Source organism: Sander vitreus, chromosome 11 (assembly GCF_031162955.1).
Source record: "Sander vitreus isolate 19-12246 chromosome 11, sanVit1, whole genome shotgun sequence".
Lineage (NCBI taxonomy): Eukaryota > Metazoa > Chordata > Actinopteri > Perciformes > Percidae > Sander > Sander vitreus.
Window position 1 is genome coordinate 17,403,944 of NC_135865.1, and position 26,430 is coordinate 17,430,373.

The 26,430-nt window shown below is 38.7% G+C and overlaps 1 protein-coding gene across 3 annotated transcripts; it reads right to left on the reverse strand.

The window, feature by feature from the left end:
- Positions 1-4,673: 4,673 nt before the first annotated feature.
- LOC144525296 (rho GTPase-activating protein 6) lies at positions 4,674-25,565 on the reverse strand. Of its 3 annotated transcripts, none has more exons than XM_078261985.1 (13): positions 25,238-25,565; positions 14,112-14,271; positions 13,747-13,818; positions 12,648-12,910; positions 12,268-12,463; positions 11,997-12,052; positions 11,735-11,885; positions 11,053-11,201; positions 9,235-9,414; positions 7,594-7,691; positions 7,139-7,401; positions 6,770-6,844; positions 4,674-6,685 (listed from the first exon to the last, which is right to left on the reverse strand). In XM_078261985.1, the coding sequence occupies exons 1-13, from the start codon at positions 25,382-25,384 to the stop codon at positions 6,120-6,122; spliced, it is 2,376 nt and encodes a 791-aa protein (XP_078118111.1). In that variant the 5' UTR covers positions 25,385-25,565; the 3' UTR covers positions 4,674-6,119. The 3 variants fall into 3 exon arrangements, with proteins under 3 accessions (XP_078118111.1, XP_078118112.1, XP_078118113.1); XM_078261986.1 differs by lacking the exon at positions 25,238-25,565 and adding an exon at positions 17,712-17,988; XM_078261987.1 differs by lacking the exon at positions 6,770-6,844.
- Between the last annotated feature and the right edge of the window lie 865 nt (positions 25,566-26,430).

Consider the following 26,430-nt stretch of genomic DNA (forward strand, 5'->3'; position numbering starts at 1 on the left):
GGTACTTCTCACCTTATTCGTCACAGTCGCAGCACAGGAATCCTTCTAAATGTGGTTATTGTTTTGCTGTGTTTCTGTGCCAGAAGATAACAAAGCAGAGTGAACCATGCTGGTATCAATTATGGCCATTGCCACTATAAGGGGCAGCTAAATCCCAGTCTGAAGACGGTTCATCTAGAAACCAAACCTATGAAGAGTTCTGAGCTGAATGGTTAAAGTGTGTGCACTACATTACTGCAATGTCCACGTTTTGATTCCAAATGATTTTGCATGTCATACCAGCCCTTTCTCCAATGTTTACATGTTTCATTAATTTTGTTTAGGAGGAGTTTGGATTGTATTTTGATTTTTCATATAGTCTAAATTATTCAAGGGAAAAGGTGGCATCCACAGCATACAGCCTGTTCAGAGAGTTTTCAAGATGCTCTGTCTGCATATCAGGAAGGAAAAAAAGTTTGGGATTAGAGGGACTTTTTACACACCTGTTATGCTGGGATGATTACACCTTTACAGCATGATTCATTTCAGTATATGCAGTTTGATGACTTCAACACATTTCCAGCAAAGCTAACCCCTCAGCAGACATCTGATCAGTCAGATGACTGAAATGTTTGGGTGTGCAAATGATATACTGTGAATCTGCAGCACCCACTCATGTTCTCATAAAGGGCAAAGAGTGTAATAAAGATAATTAGTGTAGTAAAGATAATTATTATTAGTATTATGTTTCCTAGTAAAAACAATGTTAGACTGATGAGAATGTTATGGCTGATACAAACAGTATTGTGTATTGTTTTTTATCCAGATATTATCCAGAATTGAGGCCGTCGCTGCTGCATTGATGACACAATGAAACATTTTCCCATCATTTGCTTTGATGATCACAACAAATGTTCTACTGGGACTACAGAGAAGATTGTCGGAACTTTGGCCTTCTGAAAACAAAAGGCAGAAAGAAAAACTTCAGAAAGATCCCAGAAGGCCACAACACCATTCACAAGTCAGTTAAAAATCAGAAGCATGCGCTCAATTCTGTTCAAACTAATATTATGTTTTTGGTGCGAAAAATGCAATGAGGATATTCATTTCAATTCAAATAACGATGAAATCAATAAACCAAAACACTTGGTGATTCTTGGTTATTTATGCAAACCCCTGGATGCTGTAGTGTTTAACATTTTGCTCTCAGGTTTGACCTTTTCTGTAAAACTTTTCTGTAAACTGTTAATAAGTTGCCTTGATCTTTAAACTGTATGTTACACTGGAAAGTCAATCTTCATTAACGGCTACTCAATAACAGCTTACACTCAACAAAGGAAAGATAGCTTTAATATCATATGCTCCTTTAACATGGAATGAACTTCTAAAGATAATTAAAAATAAATGGATGGTTGATTATTACACAGGAACTTTTTAAACGCTTGGTTTGGCCTGTCTTTGTTTTACATTTTAAACTGCTAAGCTACTGTTTAAGTACCTGTAACTGCTAGTTTGATTGCTCTTCATATATTTTATTTATCTGTTTTTATTATTATTATTTTTTACAACTACACTACAACTACAACATGTTTTTTGTGTTTACAGTGAGTTCTCTGAGACTTACATAGGGAGGGATATAGAGCAGCGTACCTCAATAGCAAAGCTAAAAAGGCTTTAATCTTACATACATGCTGACAAAGTTCAAATTTGGACTGGATGGTTTCTATTGTGTGTAAGTGGTTGGTAGCTTTGGTTATTATTGGTGGTTGCTAGATGGTTACCAGGGTGCTTAAGGTGGTTGCTACAGTATACAGATCACTACCAAATTAATAACATATTTCTCCTCAATAACCTGCATATCAGTGCAGTGTATGTCTATATCAAATGTGTTTGTAGTGTGGAAACTGTGGGGGAAGTAGTAGGACAAAAAAACCTACAGTAGGAGAAGAATGACAAGTATGGCACAGGACATTATGGAAATCTGCTAAATCTTTTTTTTTGCAGATTTCTGAAAACATGTCTAAATATGTAAATCAAAGGGAATAAATGTTCAGGAAGAACTTCTACTGCTCACTTTCTTCCTCGGGACAATAGTGTGAACGTGTACAGGTATTGATTAAAGCCTTTCTTCTCTCATGGGAACACAGCCAGATTGCCAAAGTGTTTGTGTGTTTGCATTTTAAGTCTTAGAACTGTTTCATTTTTTAAGTCACTCTATGATAATTACCTGGGTCGATCCTCTGCTAAATTATTAACTGCTGACAAAGTCTTTGAAGCACAAAAAAACATGATTATATGTTTGAGGCTTGCTTTAATACTGCCTTCTACAGTGTCTAAGCAGCAGCTTCTCTTGCAATCAGCGTGCATAGGGGAATGACATGGAAATTTAACAAATGTAGCCTGCAGCATGCCGAGTTTCTCTCCAAGAAATGAACAACTTGAATATATCTTTCTGTTAATGATCACTTGAAGTTTGTTGCAAACTATATAAACAGAACAGAGTTGCACAGGCATTTATATTTAAAGTATTAGCCTCCACACATTTGTCTTGTTTGACATGTCCTGTAATATAGATTACATTACCTTATGGCTGCTAAATAAAAAAGATATAATAATAATATCAGATAGAATCGGTATGTGTTCATAGCTGTCCCATAAAACAAGCTTGATAACAACGAGCTTTGGGGGAAAACATCTGGATGCTCTAATTCCTGATGTTGCATGGGAGTCATTGCTTCAGCCACATAATTCTCTGTTTATTGCGCAAGGTTGAAAGCTGAACCAAACTGCCTGTTGAAAACGGCCTTTGCGTGGCTGTCCTGAAGTGTGCTGCTAACACAATTTAAACAGTGAATCATTTATCGCCCAGCCCGTCAAAGAACTGACATCATTTGAAATTGACCAAAGTTGATCCCCTGTATAAGGGGAAAACATTGCTGGCAATATGCGCACTAAAAGCCATACAAGCCATAGCGTATTTGGAGAGCACAACAACATGTGCGTCCACATGTGCGCCCACTAACATACTGTGTTTCATCTGATCATTTGAACACAAACACCACCATGTTTTGTAACGTTTTTTGGGTACAAATATTTATCAAATTTATCCCAATTGGAGCATGAAGCAGAGCAGATTGGGTGAATGAAATGAGACTTTGGGGACTGCATATACACAGCTCTGGTGTTGCTTCACTGAGATAAAAAAAACAAGCGAGATGAACAAATGTTTCAGTATACTGGCCGGATAATCTGCAAACAGATATAAATAAATCGATTTGGAAAGCCTTGAAATTAAATTAAAAATTAAAGACATCTAACTATCAAGCACTACTTCAAACACCATTCATCCAAAGAAGAGAGAGGAAGTGTTACTCAGAATCCAAATCCAGTCAAAAATTGCACCAACTTGCTTAAACTTGGCTTATCAGTGAAACTTTGTTTGTATCTAAAACTTCCCATTTTGTTCATAAAGTGTTAAACTGGACTAAGCTGAGAGGCTAAATGCAATCACTGCTAATCCTTTAATCTTGAACATTTATTTTTCTTGAAATAAACTTCATTACCCAGTCATGACCATGACTCCTAAGCCACAGCTATTGGCAATTGGGCCATGTGTCACTCTTGCATTCATTAATAGTCTACTGACTATTGTATTGCACATTTTTTTATTAGTGAAATGCTGTGCATTGTATTCACTCATTATTGCCATATAATGTCATTGTCGTGTGCTGTCCCTCACTACAAAAGGCATTGGAAATACATTTTCGGATTCAATGGAGGACAAGTGGAATCAAAAATCAGCAAAAAATAGCTTCTTGTTTCAACTTTTGAAAATGTAAATGCATCACATTAACTTAACATTAATGCAACGGTTATTGATGACAAGGATTGTATTTGACTCAAAGGTACCCTCCGATTTTGTACACATGTAATTTGTACACATAAACAATCAGGCCGGGGAGTAAATCCTTAAGGTCACCAATATGTCAGTATACAGCAGCATATCAAGTAGCCCACAGTTGGTATCTAAAATGAAAGAAAATGGACTGAGGCTGTGTAGCATTTGATTTCAAAGGGTTTTGTGCCATACTCAACACCATAATGAGCTTCTCTGAGCTCTATTTTTCCTTTGTAGAAATGTGTGTATTAATCTTGACCTTGAAACACCCAGGCCAGTGCTCTCTTGTTTCTGGACATTCAGTCTCATTTTGGTTGTGACCTTCCTCTGTCCTCCCTGCAGCTGTTCCTGATGCCAGTGAGCGGACTCTGACAGGATGGACCCCCTGTTGGGAACAGTTGCAGCTCTCTGCCAAAGGATCAGCTTATATTCATCAGTGCTACAAAGATAAGATGTGGAATTAAATATTTGATCTTGTTTAGTTTGGAGAGGCAGGTCACAAATATAAAAAAAGCATCTCTGTTGTTTGTTTTTTTCCAGTGCATGGCCTTTTAGTGGTTAGGACATTGAATTGGATAGTGTTAAGGCAGACGGCACAATGCAGTGCATATGCAAAAATGTATGCTTACGGCAGTGATTCTCCGTAAAACACATCCAGACATCCTGTTCTGTCTCTTTGGTCTCGTCAGAATGGGATTGTGTGGTGGCCAAATGCAGCCCGGCTCACACAGCTGTGGAGACAGATATGGCCCAGAAAGTTTAACCACAAATCTTGGTGTTGAGGAAATCCCCAGGCTTTGCTTAACAAGGAACAAGTTTATTATCAGGGCGAGGACATTTATTGTCAAAACATAATAAGATTAGTTACTTTCAAACACAAATTTATAAAGCAATCTAATAAATTACACAATTTTAGTAATCTCAGTAATTTCCATCACTTTAAGGCAACTAAACATAATTTTGTGGGTACTTTTTTAGTGGTAAATGTTTCTGTTATTGTCTCAGCTCAGATCTCTTACTTTCATCCACAGAAAGCAAGATTACTGTTGGTAAAAGAAAATGTACTCTTCAATGGTAGCAATACAAGATAATAGTGTAAAATTAGATCCTAAAAACAAAGCGTAATTTATAGCCATCGTCCATAACACATGAAATCACCACCACCATCATGGTGGGAAAAGGTGTCTAATAGGAATTAAACTAATAGCTGTTCAATGTGCAATGAGTCGTTAAAAACCCACTGTATACCCACAATGCACAAGGATTACTGGTTTGAGGAGGCAGTGAAACAGAAAACCAATTCCTGGTCTTATGATTCCCTCTTGTGGAGAGTTCAGGTAATGGTTTCATTGTCATCTGAACAGTTCAGACATACTAAAAATGAAGTCACCCTTTGGTTTTAACTTTATGATGGTTCTTAAATGAGGAGAAGTTAGATTGTTACCTGGCACTAGAAAACATGGCTCCCTATAGGAATACTTACTTTTACGTTCATTTTCTACATTCGTGATAATATGCTATAATTTGTAAACTGTGGCCATTTTTAAAGAGTAATCTACAATATAGGTCATTACATAAAGCAAAAACAATTGGCTAAAATTACAAGTAATGGCAACAACAAATCCTGTTTAATGTATCTCAATGTACTAGTCATTTATGCAATGGCCACCCTAAAGGTGCTAATATGAATATGTATGTAATAGAACAGTACATACACAACGTGGGTGGTAATATGGACATTGTCTGCAGCATTTCTACAAGTCAGTAGATTATAATTGGAGCCTGTAACATGAAGCTACAGTACATATCAAGGTACTACAAATTTGAAGCAATATTACAGCACAAACATCTATATTTTTTATATAAACATCTATATTTTTTATATTGAGCATTAAAAGAACATTCATGGCTTCAAATTAAGAATTAATATCATTCAAGTCTATAGGTTTCTGATCTACAACACATTAAAATAAACTACAAAAAATAATGTACAAAACTACCGGTTATATCATGTTTACATACACAACACAATTCATATCTATACATTGAACACCCCTACAAAAAAACAACACATCTAAGATGGTGGTTGATGTAAAGTTCCATCAGTCTATCAATGAGAAACATTAACTTAGTACTGCATATACAGACAGTAGCATTTCAGCGACTGGAAATGTGACAGGAGAATGGCCCCCTTTTCTCATAAAGTTATCTTCAGTATAGTTCAACATAGTCAAAGGGTTCATCAAACCAAGGTTTCAGGCAGGGCGTCTGCATTTTCTTTTGACAATATATGCCATATATGCCACCTCTCTGTCTGCCAGTTCGGTGTACCAGGGACATTTTCTTGTCCAGGCCCAGAGGCATTTGCAGTATTGACAGTCTGGGGGGCAGGGCTTTCTTGGGCCTGCTGTGGGGTTTGGGGGTCAGGCTGATACGTGAAGAGGGAGGGTGTGGAGTAAGAAATATGGGTCTCCCTCAGCTGTCCAGAGTACTGAAGGGGAGACAAACCATCCGTTCCGACCTTAAGTAATGAACATGCAGGGTGTCCTGTCCTTTCTGCTAAGTTGTCCGAGCTGAGGGCTCCTGATTGGCTGCTCAATCCTTGATGTAATGATGATTGAGGTTGTCTCTGTCCTCTCTGGGCATGAGGAACACTGCTGCTGCGAGTTACCGGGAGGTGTGGCCTGATTTCCAGCACGCCCAATGAGGTTTGTGTCGGTCTGACGGGCAACTTGTCGTTACCTTGGTGACTGCTTTGCCGCTCTGAAGATCCATGTGACTCACATTCCGACACGTCTCCGAGGGAGCCTGGGAGACACCAATCATTAACATCCAGCATTCATTATATATCTCAAGACCATCTGCAGTAACACATACAGAGGATTTTATTACCAGTGATATGATGGCCAGTAAACTCCTTGCTGAACAGTTCATGCCAGGTATCCCAGAAATGATCAGTTGAGGCCTCTAATAGGAACAAAACCGTCAATAAAATTACTTACTTTGGTTTCTGAAAGCTAACAAAATAATAAGTCTCCAGTATATTTTTAAAATACCATTATACAATATACAAGAGGCCCTGCCCTTTCAATTTTTTTGTCTTTAAGACCATTATTGACTCATTATTGAGATGAGAAGATCAATACCCCTCTCGTACAGTAAATATAAAGCCATGGCCAGCAGCCATCCCAAAATGTCAAACTATTCCTTTTAATTAAACTTTATAATACTAAAGTATATGTTGCCAAGCATTTATTTCACCTTTATCTGTAGAAAGTGTAGGAGAAGTGCTGCCAGATCTGTCTTGACATTGGCTGCTGAGTTTGTACTGCCCAGAAAGTCTAGGCACCCTGTCTGAGAGGGGACTGCTGTCTTCTGGGTAATTACACAGCAGTCCATCTGACAGGACGGGAGAGTTGTTGTCATAGGGAGACACCTCTCCACTAGAGGCTTTAATAGCGTCATTGGATAAGCATCTCTTAGTCAGAGAGAAGGACTCTCCTGCTCTAAGAAGGCCTGGCTCGCTGCAGGAACAAAGAATACACAATAAAGATTATAGATATAAAAAAAAATATGAACAGGGGGTGCATAATCATTTGGAGGCCAGGGCAGAGGGACAACACACACACACACACACACACACACACACACACACACACACACACACACACACACACACACACACACACACACACACACACACACACACGACTCACGAGTACTGAGAGGCCTTCCTCCGGAGTAAGTAATCCACAACATCAGGATCAGTTTCTTGCACACTCATCAGCACCTCATGCTGCAGGTCAGCAGGAACCTGGAAGAATCAAAACCCAATTTAACTGAAGCTCATAACAAAGGGATATAAATTGTAAGTGTATCTAACTATAAATCGATGAACCTTTGTGCGTGTGTGTCTCCTGCATGCGCAGTACAGCAGCAAGCGCGGGGTGTTGCTACATCCCTAGACGGCTCATTGATTGTGGTTCACGGGCTCTGCTACCAACTGAGAGCCAAAGCATGTCTTCGCAGTAGGCTACCGGTGTCATGCCAAAAAGTGTTCATCCGCCAAAAACTGATTGCTGTCTACCCTACATGCAAATGATGAAATGAATCGTACACAAACACGTTAGATGAACACCCAGGCTCTTTTCTTGGGCTCTCCAGCACAATGTTTTGTTGCCCGCAGTTGAGCACATTTCTCCAGCCGTCCTGCGCGCTGTAGAGGCGCACACAAGGATCCTTTCATTTGTCATCTCATCTGATCAATCCAATACAAATAGAGCTGTCAAAACTGGTCAAAAATGCTGTCAAATGTTCCTTCTAAAAACACAGGTTCGAACTATTGCAATAACAATTTTTGCACATTATGTCCATAAGATGGCAGACGTACAACAAGATATACTTAACTACTTGTGTATTTATATTTATTCCAACAATAACATGTCTTTTAAAAGATCTATATATACCTACACATTACAAAATAAACTAACGTTAATAAACTAACATCCTATACCGTGATATTTATTACAGCTAAAGACCTCTCTCTCTCGCTCTGCGCCTTCTGCACCGCTAAACAATTACCCCCCTAGCAAGCTGACCAGCCTCTAAATTAGTAAAATGTAACAACTTAATGTTTAATTCACATGCTCTTGTCACATCGTAGGAAATCACATTGCTATCACCAGATGAGTGTCAATTTAGTTTGGCTAATTTTCGGTAACCAGTGTATGTTGAGGCATGTTGAGTGGGTGAAATTAGCAAGCTAACTTTAGCTAACGAGCCAGCAGCCGGTCGCTCCGCTCCCACTGTAGGGAGACTTCTTTGCCGAGAAAACGAATGACAGACCGGGAGAGGGACAGTCTGGTTAGCCATCTCCCGGTAACACTGTCTTCCCGGCAGGGAGTGAAGTAGATGGACCGTAGGCTCTGTTCGGTTCTGCCGCTCCTAGAGTAAACGCTGTTTGTTGTGGGTATCATAGCAACGGTATTTCAGTTTCCCTTGTTGAATGACAACTAGATTACCACCGCCTGCTGGTATGGGGAGTTATTTCCTCTCAAGCAGATCGTACGTGGAACTTGGCCCCCGGGCTGTAGTCTCTGCAGTGTGTTCCAGTGCTAATTTTTGGCCCAGACAAAGGCGACAAGGGCCAACAAGAGGCGATGCCATGGGTGGCCGTCGTCGCCACTAGTGGCCGTCGTCGCCACTAGTGGCCGTCGTCGCCACTAGTGGCCGTCGTCGCCACTAGTCCCAAGCCGTCGGCTTGGTGTGTCATGGTCTTAAGACATTGAGATTGTTTGATTAAGCCGATGACAGTCTCTAACTGTTTAAATGCCTGGTTTGCAGTAAGGATGGCTTACCAAAAATAGCGTATCATATATATTGATCATCCTTTGGAGCACACTGATGATGGCTGTGCTCTCCTCTGCACGGGCAAAACTCTGGACTGAAAACTCTTTGTCTGAGTTTTTTTGCTTGTGTAAGAGGTTGGGTCCAAAGATGGTTGCTAAATTGAGTGATGTCATCTTGTTTCCTGTGATCTAAACAAAACAGAGGACAGAATTTATTTGTCTGGATAGAACATATACGTTTACACACTTCCATTGGCTATTTTGATAAGGTGGATAACAGTTCTTCAGCTACAGTAATTTAAGAATTCTAGCAACCCTTATGGGAAAATGTGAGTAAGAATTCTTCAATTCAGGTTAAAGTAAAAGCTTTGCTAGTAAAGCTCTCACATCACAGCCAAATTATTATATGTGATTACCCATATTTGAAACCTGAAATTACAAGAAATCTGTTTCTCTCTTTTCTAGACCGAAATTATTTATATGAAAGTCAGCAATGGAGCTAAATTGATTTTCTTTTGATCTTCCCATGTGCTTAAACCAAGGAATGAAAAATCGTACACGCATAGAGTAATTATGGTATTAAGAGTCTTTTTTTATAGACGGAACTTCCTTGGCACCCTGTGCACCTAACACAGCCCTGCCACCATCAATAAGGCTGGCTCTGCCTTCATTTGTTCAAAGAGACCAAGCAGACCTCTTGTTCACTGTTTCAGTATGTATGCACTCGGACCGAGGCCAAGAATAAACTTGTTTCATATCCCTGGGAAACAATTAATCTCTTTTGTGACAATTAGTAGTCAAAATGTAAGATTAATATGAAAAGATGATAATTACAACAAAAGGGACTTTGCGCCCAGACTGGCTATATGGCGTATGAAAGAAATACTGGTTTCTGTAGGTGCAAATACGTAGCTGTTGATATGAACTGTTTCCCACTATGTTGTAATTTACTTACACTTCCTGTTGTTTACAACTCATAAACCAAATGAAATAAATGATGACTGAACAGTATGATTATAGGGAAGCGTAGCGTTAGTGTAATGTGGTTAGTGTTGGTTGTGCATCATTTAATTAAGATACCCACAATGGATGATCATGCATAATGTGCTGCGCTTTGGCACATCATTTTCTTCAAATTAGAGGCTGCAGGTGTAACAAACAGCTGTCTTACTGCTTGCAGATGGCTGCTGGGATTCATCACAATCACATTAAACTTGTAAACAGTTTGTTTTCAGTGATAGCTGCTCACTTCCTTAAAGTGTTCATACTATTCTCATTTTCAGGTTCATAATTGTATTTAGGTGTTATATCAGAATAGGTTTACATGGTTTAATTTAAAAAAAAACAAAAAAAAAACATATTTTTGTTGAACTGCACATTGCTGCAGCTCCTCTTTTCACCCTGTGTGTTGAGCTCTCTGTTAGCTCTGCTAGCTTGTCAGTTGCAGAGCATGAGAGAGTGCCACTCTAGCAGCTAGGCGAGCATTATAATGTGTGTTACAAAGTGACGCACGTTCGTCACAGAAGTAAAGGCTGGACTACAATATATATATATATATATATATATATATATATATATATATATATATATATAACACAATAAAGGAAAGGGGAAAAGCCAAAAAGCATAATATGAGCACTTTAACATATTTTTTTGTACTTGCTGGTGGAATCAACAAGTGTCAAAATGTGTGACATACTGTCAACAAAGCTGGTCCATGGGTGTTTAACTACAATACATTGCCAAGATTTCAACACTGTGTATTGTGCAACCTAATGTGCCATTACACTGTCAACAAACAAAACAGGGAATGTACAGTTTCTTTACCGTGTGTCCGTCATTGTCCAGGCCGTCTTTTGCATGTGCAGCCACTGTGGACAACAAGCAAAGGAGGCGTTGCAGCGTGTCGCTGTTACAGGGAGGAAGCAGAAATATCAGGAGCTGGATGGCGCTCTCTTGGTTTGAATAATCCAGCACTGCAGAAAAAAAGGCCACCACATTGACGTGAATTTAAAAATAAATAAAGTCTACACTAACAACTGCAAGTTTTACCGACCACCCTAACCAAAAGCATGGTGACTTATTTTTTGGCCATCAGGACTAAGCTCCGGACCTGGGGCGACAGAGCCTTCTCAGCTGCTGCACCCACCCTCTGGAACAGTCAAGCACCCTACTATCCTTCAAACAGGTCCTCAAAACTCACCTCTTCAAACTTGTTTTTTCCTGTTCCTTTTCATTGCCCACCTCTCCTGCTTTGCCTGTGCTTGTCCATGCACCTATGTGTTTCCTTTTGTTTTTGTCTGCCATGTTACCTTGTCTATGTACCTTGTCTGTTTAGTCTGTTTTGTTTTGTCTGTTTGTAACGAAAACTGTAAAGCGTCTTTGAGTGTCTAGAAAAGCGCTATAAAAAATAAATGTATTATTATTATTATTATTATTAGTGGTAGTAGTAGTAGTATTGTTATTATTAGTATTATTATTATTATGTGTATGTGAGTGTGCTCCTTACACATTGTGTTGATGAAAGCCGTGTAGAGTTCTCTTGTTAGCAGTGGGTCAGGCATGTCTCTGAGGAATTCTTTTAGCAATGCAGCTACATCATGGACACTGTGCTCCTCATCCAATTGTACCGCCCATCCCTGGTCAAACTCCATGCGAAGCTGGATGAAATATTGTGACAATTATTACAGCAAAAATGTTGCTCATACCTGTAGTTGATACGATTTATTTAAATGCAGAGGTGTGATAAAGCTAACCAGATGACATTGTACCTGTCGCACTCTCTTTTTGGAACTACCAACACGGAAAATTCCAACCGTCTGTAGGCCTGTAGGCAAAAAATGAATATGCTCTCTTAATGCTAATATTGTGGCTAATATTCTGCCTCAGAGACATTCAAATTGTATGATTCACAGGGTTATGAATGATCAAACTACATTTGTTACTAACTCATAAGTTTTCAAAGAGATGAGCTGGATATTTCTATACTACACACTATTTTCACTATTCTTATATAGTGTTACTTTTCAACTTAAAGTGTACCGTGTTTTTCCAGGTGCTGGCAACAGAGATCCACTACCCTGGGCACCTGCCTGTAGATAGGGTTAAGGCTGAGCTTTTTGTCATGGCACTTCTTCCTGTTGCCAACTGCCTCTACTGGCAGGGAGAGCTGAAGGGCCTCCAAGAGCCGAGACTGGTTATCATCAAGATCAGTGATGCAATCCACAGATACTCCGCCCTGTCAAGGAGATGGGCGACAACCACACAGTGACTGTTGTGATCAAATTATTCACTAGTCATTAAATGGCTACGCACTGAGTGAATATCCAAAAAGGTCACAACTTCCCAGAGAAATCTAGTGTGCAAGTGTAATCAGACAGATTACACAGCGTGTTATTAGGTTTATTGACAGAAAAGCCTACCCTTCTGCGTGTCCGTGGGGCTGTGTCTGCTGTGATGAACAGAGGTGATTCATTTGGGGTCTCAGAAGTGGAGCTAAGGGACGAGTTGCTGCTGGAGAACTCCTTGTTGCCCTTTTTGAAGCTGGAGTTGTGGTGGAGGAAGGATAGCATCAATTCAGTGGGGTCACTGTGCTCCTCCCGCGGAGGATCGTTCCGCTGCCTGTGTGTGCGGTCGTTAGATATGACCTGCGACAGCGGTATGCCAAACGCCTGGGGCGTAGTCTCTGTGTGAGGGGGAAGGGCAAGACAGGGAGACTTAAAGTTCATCTCATTGGCTTCAAGTCAACTGGGAGATGTTGAATAAGATTTAGGATGTGTCAGTCATGTCAGCATATCATAAACAGTATGTTGAACTTATATTTGCTGAACAAAGCGCCTAGAACTGTCTTGTGTTTGCATTCATTCTTTATATTCAAACATGATCTTTAAAAAGATGTTGCTCAAAATAAATATGACAAGAAAATGCCTAGAACGACGAGATTAATGCCAGTTCTGCAGTGCACACTCAATATTCAGAGTCAGAGAGCACATACTTTCTGAAGTGCCTTTGTAAACAAAAGAGGAAAAAGAGGAAAGAGAGGGCTGGCCATGCCAAAGGATGGGCTGTAATGAATGAGCCACCACTTAAGATTGTTTTTGTTATTTCCCTCGTCTGGCTGACAGTGAACATCACTTTGCTGCCAGATTGTTGCAGCGGGTGGGGCAATGCGGTGGATGAAGATCACAGCTCCCTCGAAGACTTCTTTACTGTAGATTCTGATCACTCAGTTCTTAACGGGTATAAACAGCTAAGAATGTCTGCTTCAGTAAGTCTATACAGCTTTAGCCAAAAGGATCACAGAGTATCGTTTCAAGTGTCAAAGGCTGACTAGATTAGAAACTGGAGGGGAATACTGACTGACAGGACTCAGCGGAAAAGAACTGTTTATCTTCACTGGTTTCGAAAGACTAACAATAATATAGCTGAGTGTGTTAGAAATTCTTATCGGAAGACAATTTGCAAGGTGGAGCAATAACATCCCCCTACAGTGTGAAGTTTATCCAGTAGATCCCACATTACCTTTGTCTTTACTCTTTTCTTTCGATAATGAATCCAACTTCCGCATGAGGGAAGTTTTGTGCTTGTGGCCATCTGAAAAGAGGCAGGTGTTAAAATAAACAGGTACATAAAGACGTTAGGTTGAAAATCTCACACCATGAAATCAAGTAAGCCGCCAAGAGTTAATTGCAATCAATCATGAGCATGACACCCTTACCCAAAAAGGCAAATTATTCCTTGCATGTGAACAGAAAGAAAAAAAACATTCTGCCATTTTGCTGCATTTCAGAAGACACGCTGTGACATGCTTTTGCTTGGGACAGAGTAGCAACTTGTTGAATAAGGAAGAGGACTATTCGTGTGAGTGTGTGTATGTGTTTTAATACATTTAGGAATGGTGATGTGGCAGCCCAGATAGCGATCCCGAAACAATCTCCTGAAGGCCACATGCTGGAGACGAACCCTCTCTAACTCTGACAAGCTTTGCAGAGGGACGGGCGTCAGGCCAACGGTACGTCCTGACACGCTGTTCCAGGTGAAGTCACCCTGAGGACACACACACACACACACACACACACACACACACACACACACACACACACACACACACTTTTACTTTTTTCTTTTTATGTAATCTAACACCAACATGTTTTTCTAATTGCAGAATCGAGAATTGTGAGTTGGACCAGTTGTCTTACCAGAGAAAGCAGCAAATATATACTGTATGTACTGTTATGTAGATTACCTTATTTTACAAGTAGCAAAAACATGTTTATAAGTAATGCAAACATACTTTACCATTAACTCTTAAAAGTGAAATCTCTTATGCTGTCTTCTGTAATGAAGATTTAGTACTGTGGTAATGATGGGGCAAATAATCTGATGTTAAATCCTCAACCTTTGAGCATCTCCATGATGGAGATTACAGTGCTTTGATCCAGTACGGTCAAGCCAATCATATGAGCCATGTTCTAAAGAGGCTTAGTAACTCATTATCAGGATAAGGCTTATACTAAAGTGGCTCACTCCCATTAAATGAGAATTAGGACTGTGTTACAGTAGCATACTATTTTCAAGTACACATACAGTATGACAAAGTACAGTATAAATATGCACAGAGAACGTAACATGACATATTTTTCAGCAGTAAAAACTATACTATACCCTCTGTTGTCCTTTATTGGATAACTAATAACTCCTATAATTAGATATACAAAATGTTTCAAACTCTCTGCTTACTTTTAACTTTTTATGTGCATCAAATATTCATAATAGTTTGTTCATCATTCAAAAAAATACTCCCTTCATACTAAGGGACATATATAATAATTCCTATACTAATGTATAGCCTATTATTTCTGTTTCTACAGCTTCTTATTACGACTTTTAAAAAAGGAAACAGTGACAGAAATCAACCCAGGCCTGGTGGGGCACTGGATGGCAGGGCACACAACATTAATCTGTCACAACTGTATTCTGTTTGTTTTTTTACCTCAGGTACATCATTTAGCATAAGCATTGCAACAGATGATCAGGAGACAAAAGCAAAAGTAAGCACCATCTACAGCCAAGAATATAAAGATGTAACAGTAGTGTCTGTCTGCCACTCTTTGTGGTGCAATACTGTGAAATAAGAGACCGCGAAATACAGTCATGTTTACAGTTATCTACTCGTTTTGTTCAGACATTCCTCTTGGGTGACTATATGGGAGTGAAAACTTTGTGCCTATCTGATGATGGGTGAGCTGGGTTCCCAGAGTTTCACTCTGTCAGTAAAGTGACACTCTCAAATGAAAGCGAATATGGGCTATTTTTTTGTATAATTCAAAGTATTGTGCATCTTGATGCAACACCCTATTTCATAAACATAGGTTTAAGTGTATCATGTCCAGACATGATGTTTGAGTGCTTCGGTGATCACTTCGGTACAATATTGAAACTCATTTATCCACTATTTCCTTTTTCTTATAGGCCTAATTGTCAGAAGATGGATAAGTGAATAAGAAAATAAACAAATCAACACTTCTTTATAATAAATATAAATAATAATCTCGTTTGACTTGTGGAAGGCTTTTTCAAACAACATTTTATAAATTTTTCATATTTGTGACAGTGGAAGAACAGTATCGCACTGAGCTCACGATTACAACGGTCACTGATGAAGCCACTAGCCTACTTATAACCTTAAAAAGAAAATACCAGACTTGTCCCAGCTGCCTCTCTACAACATCATGAGCTATCTGCACAGAAAGAAGCCTAGCAGTGATTGTTCCTTTGTTCCTAATGTTCCGATTTTGTTTGTATTCATCATTTTTATACTGTTACAACAAAGCAAGCAATAAAGTAAGCATACCTATTGCAATGTATCATCTAATATTTTATCTCAACCCTCTCCTGTGCCAGTGAATACCAAGGTGCGTTTTCCTTGGCTGTGCAGTATCCTAAATTTAATTCGTAGAAACACAACGCTTTTGTTAGCATTCACTGGAATACAATGAGAGGAAATGTGCAAGGTAGTTTATAGCAAGATTGAAAACTCAGTCAGGTTACACTAATCAATCAATCAAGATCCAGTGAGGTGATGAATATTCCTCAGTACTCAGAAAGCATTCACTGGAGGCATAGTGGGAAGGGTTTCCCACAAGAGCCCCTAAACTTTTGATTTCTACATTAAATTCTGCATTAGATGTTTAGAAACTGCACTCCGTTGCAGACATTTGACCCATAGTCTCTTTTTGTTTTCTCTCTCTTTCTTTCTTTTTCTTTCCGTGTGTGTAACAGTGTTGACAAAAACAAAATAACATTGTGGTCTCCATGAAAGCTTGGAAACACTACCGCCGACACAAAAACTAATTCAATTAGCCTACTGACATCTTGCTATTCTTTTTTTTTAAGATTACTTTTTGGGGGTTTTTCCCTTTATTATACAGTGACAGTGGACAGGCTAGAAAGGGAGAGAGAGATGGGGGATGACAGGCAGCAAAGGGCAGCAGGTCAGATTTGAACCCGCGCCGCTGCAGGACTCAGCCAATGTGGGGCGGCCTCTATCTCACCCAGTAAGAGCGTTCGCCCCACATTGGCTGAGTCCTGCACATCTTGCTATTCTTAATATGTAAATACATAAATGTGCTCTAATGTACAGACTACACTTCAGACTGTATAAAATGCAAAGATAGTCTATTATGTTTTCTTAGTGTTTAAAGGTAATATCATACAACAATTCAAACAAAGGTATTACCAATAGATTGTAGGACTGAACTAATTAGGAGTGCGAAGAAGCATGAGGAGTGTTCAGATAAGCTTAGTCAATGTAATACTATCCTGATCAGTAATCAGGAAGGGGTTTCAATAATATGACATGAATCACTGAAAAAACAGATATACATTCATAACACAACACTTTGTGTTGTCTTCTCATCGACCACTTAACTTGTTTTTTCTTGGTCAAAATTTTAAATGAAAACTTATTTTTCAACATTTTGTTGTTCTTTTTCGACACTTGTCACTTTACCCGATGTTTTTGTCATTTTTTTCCCAGGTTTTTTCAACGTTCTTTTGTCATTTTTTCAAATACGATAAAATTAAATAAAACACCCAAAGTAGTGAACTGATAATTTATTTTACTTGTGAAGAGTAATGGTTGTAGGGAACCATCCACGTTATTTTCTTTGACAATTTGGTTGAAAGAAACTTCTTTCTGAAATGCAAACTTTTATTAAAATATGGGTCAAATTTGACCGAGGACAACAGGAGGGTTACATGTAAAGTTAAGGGGTTAACGTTTGATTCATCCACGCCTTTTCGGACGTTTCAATACTTTCAAAACTCGCATACCTGTGTTAATGTTATACTTACCTGTAACGTTAGCTGACTATTCCATCCGCTTTTGTAAACTATTTGTCATACTGGAAAACTTCAGGAAGCCCACATATTCATCGTTGACACTAGCTAGTTACTGAGGCAAACCTAAAATAGCAGCTACTCACAAGATAGGTGATGTTTTGGTCGAGAAAGGGATCCCCCATTACACAGACAGGTCGCCACGGACGAGCTCGTCCCCCCCCCACCTTAAACTTGTAGAACATCACTTAATGCCAAATTAACCGACGCCATTTAACTTCAGGCTAAACACCCCACATAAATACAGTCCACATGCTCACAGCTGGTCAGACAATGTACAGTCAGAAGTGGAACAAGTCCAGCGACTGATTTACCTCACGGTGACAGACGCATTCCCACTGAATAACACTATCGCTCATAAATGGATTGGGAGGGGTTGACGGGATGGGTCAGGGCTCTGAGCTCAAAAACGAAACCCCTCTGAGGAGGTAAACAGGACATTCTTAACTGTAATTAGTTAAAACCATGGATATATTAAGAACTGTTAACACCATAGACTATTCATATTTACAGTCTATGGTTAACAAAACATATTAGATTTATACACGTAATGCTATAAAAACGACTGGGCCGGTTGAAATCGCTCTAAATACTACAATACCCATTGGCCTGAGCTACTGTGCCATGGGAAACAAGTCAATTACAATTACGAATTAATTACAGAGGTAGTAGATACCATGGTAGATACTAGCTGAGCTGTTACCAGAAAAACAATACAACTGCTCCACAGTTGTGGAAGTTATTCATAATTGACTACGAAACCAAAAGTGAACATATTTAAGATGTTGAATGTTTTTGAGCTGTTTGGCTAGATAGCGCCACACAGAACAGAATTATTCGCTTGTTGATTGGATCTTTCTTATCACGATAAAAGCATGGGGTTCGCAATATTAGCTAGCCAGCTAACGTTGCTTAGTTAGCAAGCTAGTTGAATTGACATATTATGTCTATGGCTAATCCTTGTGGCTAATCCTCACCTCAATTATTTGGGGACAGTGGCAAAAGTCTCAGAGACATATATATATATATATATATATATATATATATATATATATATATATATATATATATATATATATATATAACGCTATAACTGTATAACAATAACTCAAGGCATAGTTCAAAACCAAATGGCTAGCTAGCCAAATGTTTAACATTTACCAGCCACTCAATAGATTAACGTTACCATTATTTTTTTGGCTGGTGAGTAAAGCAAATCTACCAACTAATTGCTTATTTTACCAGCATTTGGTGAATGGTGCTTGAGCCCTGGATTTAGGGAAACTGGCTCGCTAATGTAACAGTTGGTCAGGTGTCAAACCTCTTAAACACAGACTTGATGTAAGAACAAATTGATAGCAAGTAGCATAACGTTAACTTAAAACATATAAAAAATAAAATAAAAAAAAGAACACTGTTTAAATCTAATAACTGTTAATGAATGTCCTACTGTATTATTCTTTATATGTCTGGTAGGGAGTAAAGTTATTTTTTTAATATCCACATAGCTAGATAGTTAGTTCAGCTGTTTTGGAAGCACAGCGCACAGAGTTAGAATAGCTATAATACCAGGCTGATGTATTGGTGATAGTTTTGCTTATTGCAGATAGGCCTAACTTTATTTTTGTAACATTATCTACATATGCTGTAGGTCTATTAGTAACAAGGAATGTCAGTAAATAACTTTCAAATATATGTTTATGTTTTATAACGTTAGTTAAGCCACCAGACTGTAAAGAAAATCTGTGGCATTATGTTATCCCAGTAATTATCTTAGTCACAATTCCTGAAAACTTATGTTAGGTAACCAATATTGGCTGATATATGGTTATCAGTTTTTTTGAAACTCTCAAATAGTGATATCAGAATTAAAGAATCCAGAAATATGCAAGTGTCCTTCTAAAAAAAGTATAGGCCTTGCACACCCCCATACCATTAGGTGTTTTAAGTGATTCCGGTTGACTAGACTCTGCTCAGGTTGACGCTTAGGCAGAGAAAATTCTTTTTCACAGTAAACATTATGACTTGTGTTGATAGAAAAAGCACAGGTGTTACTAATAACATTAACAATGGCTCAGTTTTATTCAAGTGTCTCAGTAAGTCATGACAGTGTGACAATAAGCCAGCATTCACAATATCAGGACCCTGAATCTGTAGCAGCTAAATAGAGTTTAGCCATCATTAATTTATATTATTTACACCTGAGTTTTTCCTACTGTGACATGTCAAAATGTCTTTTGTGTAAAACAATTACCAAAAAGTACCAATAGGCCTTTGTCATGGAAGACATTTTGACATGTCCCAGTAAGATGTGACGGGTGCAGAAATGAAATTAATGATGACTGAAAGTCAATTTAGGTGTTTCAGTTTCAGGGTCCTGGTTTTGTGCAGGTTGGCTCACTGTAACACTTTCATGGGTTACTGCATTGACAGGTGCCACATGTCAGTGAGGAAGATGTCAATTAAGCACAGTCTAATCAGGCAAAATAAGTGCAAACACCTGTGCAGGTGGACCGTGGGTGTGTAAGATATTTAATAGTCAGAGAGCAATGGCAGCAGAGTTATTGATATGTAGCTCACAGGGAGGCTAAAACTATAATGGCAGTCACCTCTCCACAAGGAGGTTGAGTTGCCTCCCTTTGGTTGATGTTTAGAACACCTGTAGCCTGGGGAAAAAAAATACCTCAATCTTTTATCTTCCATTGTAGTGAATTACTTGAACAAAAAAAATCAGATGACTATTATTGATGTCCTCTAAATTATGTGTGAGGTGAGACTTAAGACAATTTTACAATTCTAGTTGGGCATTTCTCTTCTATTCTGGAGTAGTTTTTCACCCTGGAGTGCTGGAATGAGGTTGTTAATGCTGTGCAGGCAGATGATAAACAGGAAGCAGCATGTCCAACAGAAACAAACCATTTGGAAGGCGATGTTGGGTGGAGAAATCCTCATTCACTTTAAGAGCTCTTTATGCTGCATAATGTCTTTTGTAAAACTTGAAACCTGAAATTTCAATAATGAAGTCTCAATAACAGTTTTATATTTAAGAATTTAACCTACAACCTAATTTATTATACTAATAGCTTAATGTTTAAGACATTTAAACACAGATAGCATATGCGCATTGCATCATGCTCTCAGTGAAACATTAAAGTCTAGTCCACATATACTGTGCATGCCAAATAATGAGTTTACATGGTCCTAATACAGGGTAGATACAGATCAGGGATTGAACAAGACACATACATCAATATTCAACAGATATGATCTATCATTAATGTTATTAAATTAGTTTGAATAAATATCCAGAGCATATGAGAACTGTCTTGCACAGCAGCTGGGGCAGGTGCTGCCTGGGTTCTAATATAATATTATCATATAATATAATATGGCGAGCAAACTAGCAGCTGCATCAGCCTGCAGAAGAAATTAAATACCCAGTCTGTTGACTACGATTGCTTCACAATTAGTAGTCAAAACAGCAATCACATTCTGCATGTCCATTTTTTGGGAAATCACTTAGGATTCCTTTAAAAGATGTCCCTAGTAGCATTGATGAGTTCACATGAGTTTCAATTGAAAGGTTTAGTGTGGTTTAGCGTAGTATGGTCTAAATGGTTTCCAGTGCTTCCCTATGGTACTGAAAGTACAATGCTTGAGAGCACACTGACAGAATAGATTTTGGCGAGTTACTTCAGTCGTACATATTCATATTAGTATCTGCCTTTAAAACTTTAATTGGAGACCTACTTTCAGCACTGTCTCCAAATCTAACATTTTCTGGAAAGAAGCTGGATTTTACTTGAAATATGTTTCCTCAGTTAATTGTCTTTTCGTGAGATTTAACTGGCTTTGTAACGGAGGGAAGTTTTCAGTTTCCTCCAAGCTCTTTTCCTGCAGGCCGTCTCTCCTCCATGATGCTCAAAGGAATGCAGATGACATTCATTCTAAACACTCCAACAGTGCAGTACTCTCACATTTTTCTTTCTCTGCATCAACAAATTATTCCACCAATATATTAAAGGAGCCATGGGACACATGGTTTTTCAGTTTGAAATTAAACTTGCAAAATTAGAATGTACACTTAAAGCTAAATCTTTGTCCCAGTGATTAATGTCCTCATTTGGTCACTACATTACTGCAAAAGAATAATAAATGTCTCCCCCTAAAGGCTTGATAAGTTCCTGCAATGTACAAGCTTCCAAAGAGAAACCTGAGCGAATGGTGATATTGCTGATGCATATCTGATCTGGCTGTTTGAAGTGACTTACAAGGGTATGTCATCAAATGAATGAAGATCACATCACACACTGCTTGGGGTCATTTCAATATCACCATCCTCCATCGACAAGATTTAATGTGGAAAGAAAGACATTTAATAGGTTTTTTAAAGAAGGGATTTCATCAAAAGGCAATATTTTCCAATATCTTACAAGGTCTTCATATTCATTCATCAATCTTGTCCAATAACCGCAAAATCAGCATAAATGAATCCTTAACATAACTGTAACCAATGCCAGGCACTTATGTGGATCAGAGAAGCGATTCACCAGTCATATTCGGCCGTTATTGACTTGCAGTGGGGCAGTCACGCCAACTGTCATGATATTCAACGGTGTCCAACAGATCAGTTCTACAGTGCAATATGCAGGGCAGATGTACACAGGAGATCAATGCAGATGAAACGCATTGCTGGTTGCTAGGTAAATGCCTAAAATGTACTTAATTAATTAACTAATATACATATTGCTAATGCTGCCTTAATAGCATCTTTGAAGCATGTATTCATGTTTCTGTAACTGTCCTGACAGTAAGTAAGTAATCCGCAATTTAATCTATATTAAAAAACTGCTTGTTGTTCTGTCTCCTCTCCCACAATGCAGTGTGCCCATTGAATTTTGTGCCTAAAACAAGGTAAACATATTGATCTTATTATATGGCCACTTACATTGCTTAGTGTGACACACAGAAGAGAACTGGGGATGAGTAAAGACACGTTGCCTATATAATAACTTTACACTAAATTATGCCAACATTTTCTGACTGGAGTGGAGAGACACTATTGTCCTGTAATCTCATGTAAACTGAATGTGGTTTTTCAGTGCATGTATCTACTGTAGCTATTGAGGCTGGGAATACGCTTTGACTTACAAGAAGCTGATCAAATATGTCAGTTATTATTTGATTGAATTGATGTGATACACCACCTATGTTTACATCTAACCCACTGTTTATTTGTCCTCTTATCGGACACAAACTGGATGCTATGGTGCTGCAGTTTCAAGCCAGCAGGTTTAGTACTATGCCATGCAAACGGACAGTCTCCTGTGAGAAGAAATATGTGCCTGACGGACCATAGCCAAGGATCAAGTCATGCTGCTCTACTGTGAGAAATAAAAGTTGAGGCTTTCTTTAAGTAAACCAGATGTCTCTGCTTTCCATCTCAGTTCAGACTACTGAGACCCCGAGTGAGTGACCGAACACATTGCAATAATGGATTTTCATTGATTGTAGATTCATCTTTCGTATGCTGTGGCACCAGGTATGTCTTGTACACAACCTGTGATTTACTCTTTGCTAACCACAATAAATATACACTGGATGGCATTAGAGAAACTAAATACAGTATTTTTCTTTTTAAGAGAGGCCAGGACAGTTTGAGTTGCAAGACATATAGTATGTCTCATAAAAAGTAGAGTCTTGCAGAGCTGGGGCTGTTATTGGGTGGAGGTGCAGCAGTGTTTTGTGCAAAAACATTTTCAGACTGACTTCACCAATGTTGTTGTGACGGTATCTTAGATACTAATGTCCCCGAATAAACTGCTGGTTGGATATTTGCACACCCAGAAAATGTGGCTTTCATTACGGACTTGGAGTGAGGTTTGCATACAGTAAGGCACTTACTGTCAGTTTAAGCCGACAGCACGGTCATGTGACGTGAGTCTCCAAGAAGGATCTCACACCTTACACCTCAGCTAAACTGGCTGGAGTTCTTCTCACTGGCATGTTGTAGCTCTAGAAATACAGTAGTAGAGCTGTACCGTCAACAAATACCCCAAAAGGTAATCTGCAGTGGAGGTAACATATTCCATCTTTACAATGCTTGGCAAAAACTAGGCTGTAGTGCAGCTCATAATGGTGGCACGCAAGCACTTTCCAAAGTCATAAATCACATTAAATATCCTCTCTGACACAGAGCTGTCTCAAATATTGAGACAGCTCATTGTTAAGGGCTCTGGATATGGGTTCTTGTTAATGACTGTAAGAGAGACCAGATACCTGGTACTCATTACAAGCCTATTATAATGCCAAGTCTGTAATACATTTCCCTTATACTAAACAAACAGTGTTACCATGAGGACCAACTTAAGCACAGCAATACAGATTGGCCCAACATGAACATGTAATACTGCAAGTACTATACATCTAAAATAGATTTATATTTAACAAAAGAAGAGATACAAATGGCCATTGTAATGGAAACAGAATTAAAGAGAAAACACTTTTTACCAAGGTATAATGACCATTAAAATGTGCGTTTAGACTCATTGGGAGTTATATAAGAGTAATGGTCCTGTTCTAAGAGCTATGCACCTATTCAAAATGCACACATTTGATAATTTGGGACACTTTCATCATATTGGTCTTTGTCATGTTTTTTTTAGGCTACTATTGTTAGCCTGGAAGCTTCACTGCACAGGCAATTAGGAAACAGACACAGCCTCTCCCACACTTTTCCCAGAACTCCACCCTAAAGTCTGTATTTGAGAATACTTTAATCTTTTTTTGAGTTAAGTCTGACACTTGCCAAATGTGACAACCGTTTCCATTCACACCTCTTTCAACATTAGCAAGTTGGCACAAGCAAATGCTTCTGCTGCTGACATCATTTAACAAAAGGAATGAGTTGAATCATTTCTGGTGTCCAGTCATTGACGCAGCTACAAAACTATAGTGCATCATACAGTCCATACATAAAAGAGTTCATTTGTTTGTCATACACTAGTCATGGACTTGAGTGAGGGTGATGTTGCAATAGTGGGAGAAAACGAGTTCCTTTTGATTTCTTTCCCGTTTAAAACAATTGCATGTATAAAATGTATAAATAAGTGTTCATTTAAGATCAAAGGGAAATACCGATATTACTTGGCAACATCATCCTTGTGGGAATTCCAGCCACTTCCGGAATCTGGACGCAGGCTATTTGTACAACGCAGAGCTCAAGTTCTGTTCGCTCTTGAGCTTTTATTCTTCTAAGTACCTCATGTAGCCTATGTAATTGAAAAATAAGCACCCTTTAAAAAGTGATGCAAGTACAAATTCTGAATCACATCTTAAGCCAAGTTTTATAGGACACTCGCGACCCCCTCAGTTTATGGAAACACAGTCATTACAGTCATATCAATCATTTAACACCAATACCATTTATAACTCTTATCATTACTGCCTGCAACCCGGTGTAATAGGCTATATTTGTACCAAACATTAGTAAGCAGGTTGACAAATCCAGACATCTTTTACACTGGGTTTCTGGATGCTGTCTGACATTTCAGCCAATCAAATATGACGACAGCTACAATCACCTGCACCGTGAAGCTATCGGGTCACTGACCTTATACGATGTTTCCTCAGATTCGCTACCATAATGTCTCATCAACGCCGGGTCCAAGCTCTTGGTCTGCCTCAGTCTCCGCTTGGAAATAGTTTTGGGGCTTAGCGAGCACGAGAAAACACTGCTTAACAATCCTTGAGCGGACATATCTCCTTTAGCTGGTCAACTTGTGATTAAAGAAAAAGTAAAGAAACATTCATATCTCTGCTACAAGTCCAAGTGAAACTAAGGAACAGCACCGTTTCACAGCAGCTGCAGCAGGTCCCCAGCGCGTCACCATGCTGGAGATTATGAAATCCGCGCCTGGAGTCCCTGGTCACCCCCCCCCCTCCACCTCCCACATACACTGACTCAGTTCTTCCTACTTTCATGATTTTAATAACGACAAAATGTATGTTAATTCCCCCAAAGCATCAAAACAAACAACAAAGCATATCTGTGGGTGTGGCACAGCGTGCGCGTGTTTAGTCCTGCTGTTACATTTAAAAGGCGAATCATAATGCACAACATGTCAGTAGACACGAAAAGAGAATTAAGCTTTAAAATATGACTCATCTAGTTAATGACCCACTTAAAAAAATACTTTCACAGCAATAGGCTCGTATTTATTTATTTATTTATTAATTGAAATCTAGACACTCAAAAACAAATTATACTCGAAACAAAATAGAATTTAAGCCAGAATATTATATATAATTTTCTATATTTAGCCTGTATAGGCTACTGTATATCCCAGTCATAAATAAACAATTGTATAAACTCACTTTAAAACAAATTGAAGAATTAATATTGTGACAAAGATGCATTGTTTCTAGGACACCGTGTGTAGTGTGTATGCTGTATAATGTTGCTGCTTTTTGTAAATCTATATGACCTTATCAGTTTTAGGGTTAATTGGGTCACTATTGTTTTTACTGATGTTAACATACTTTATAGTATGGCAGTTGCTGATTTGCAAGGATTCACAGCATCTGAATGTCTAAAGGAACACTTTCAGAACCAGAATACATCAAACAAACTTAAACTAGGACTATTAAAATTAACCTTTCAATTCTTCTAATTTGGTTCTCACTTGTGTTGAGTCTAACAAGACCCTCATGGTGACAGAAACATTGAACAGACCCTGCCCAAATTCACAGTCATCTTTTGACCACACCACATTTTTTCCTCACCGTAAGGCAGTTGAGATGCTT

What these genes read in the sequence shown, in the direction of transcription:
- LOC144525296 (XM_078261985.1), bottom strand. Translation starts at nt 25,384, where the DNA reads ATGTCCGCTCAAGGATTGTTAAGCAGTGTTTTCTCGTGCTCGCTAAGC. An exon ending in CCACATCACCATTCCTAAAT is followed by an intron (nt 13,819 to 14,111) that starts GTATTAAAACAC and finishes GCCTCTTTTCAG; the next exon opens with ATGGCCACAAGCACAAAACT. An exon ending in GGCTTTCATCAACACAATGT is followed by an intron (nt 11,202 to 11,734) that starts GTAAGGAGCACA and finishes TTTTTTCTGCAG; the next exon opens with TGCTGGATTATTCAAACCAA.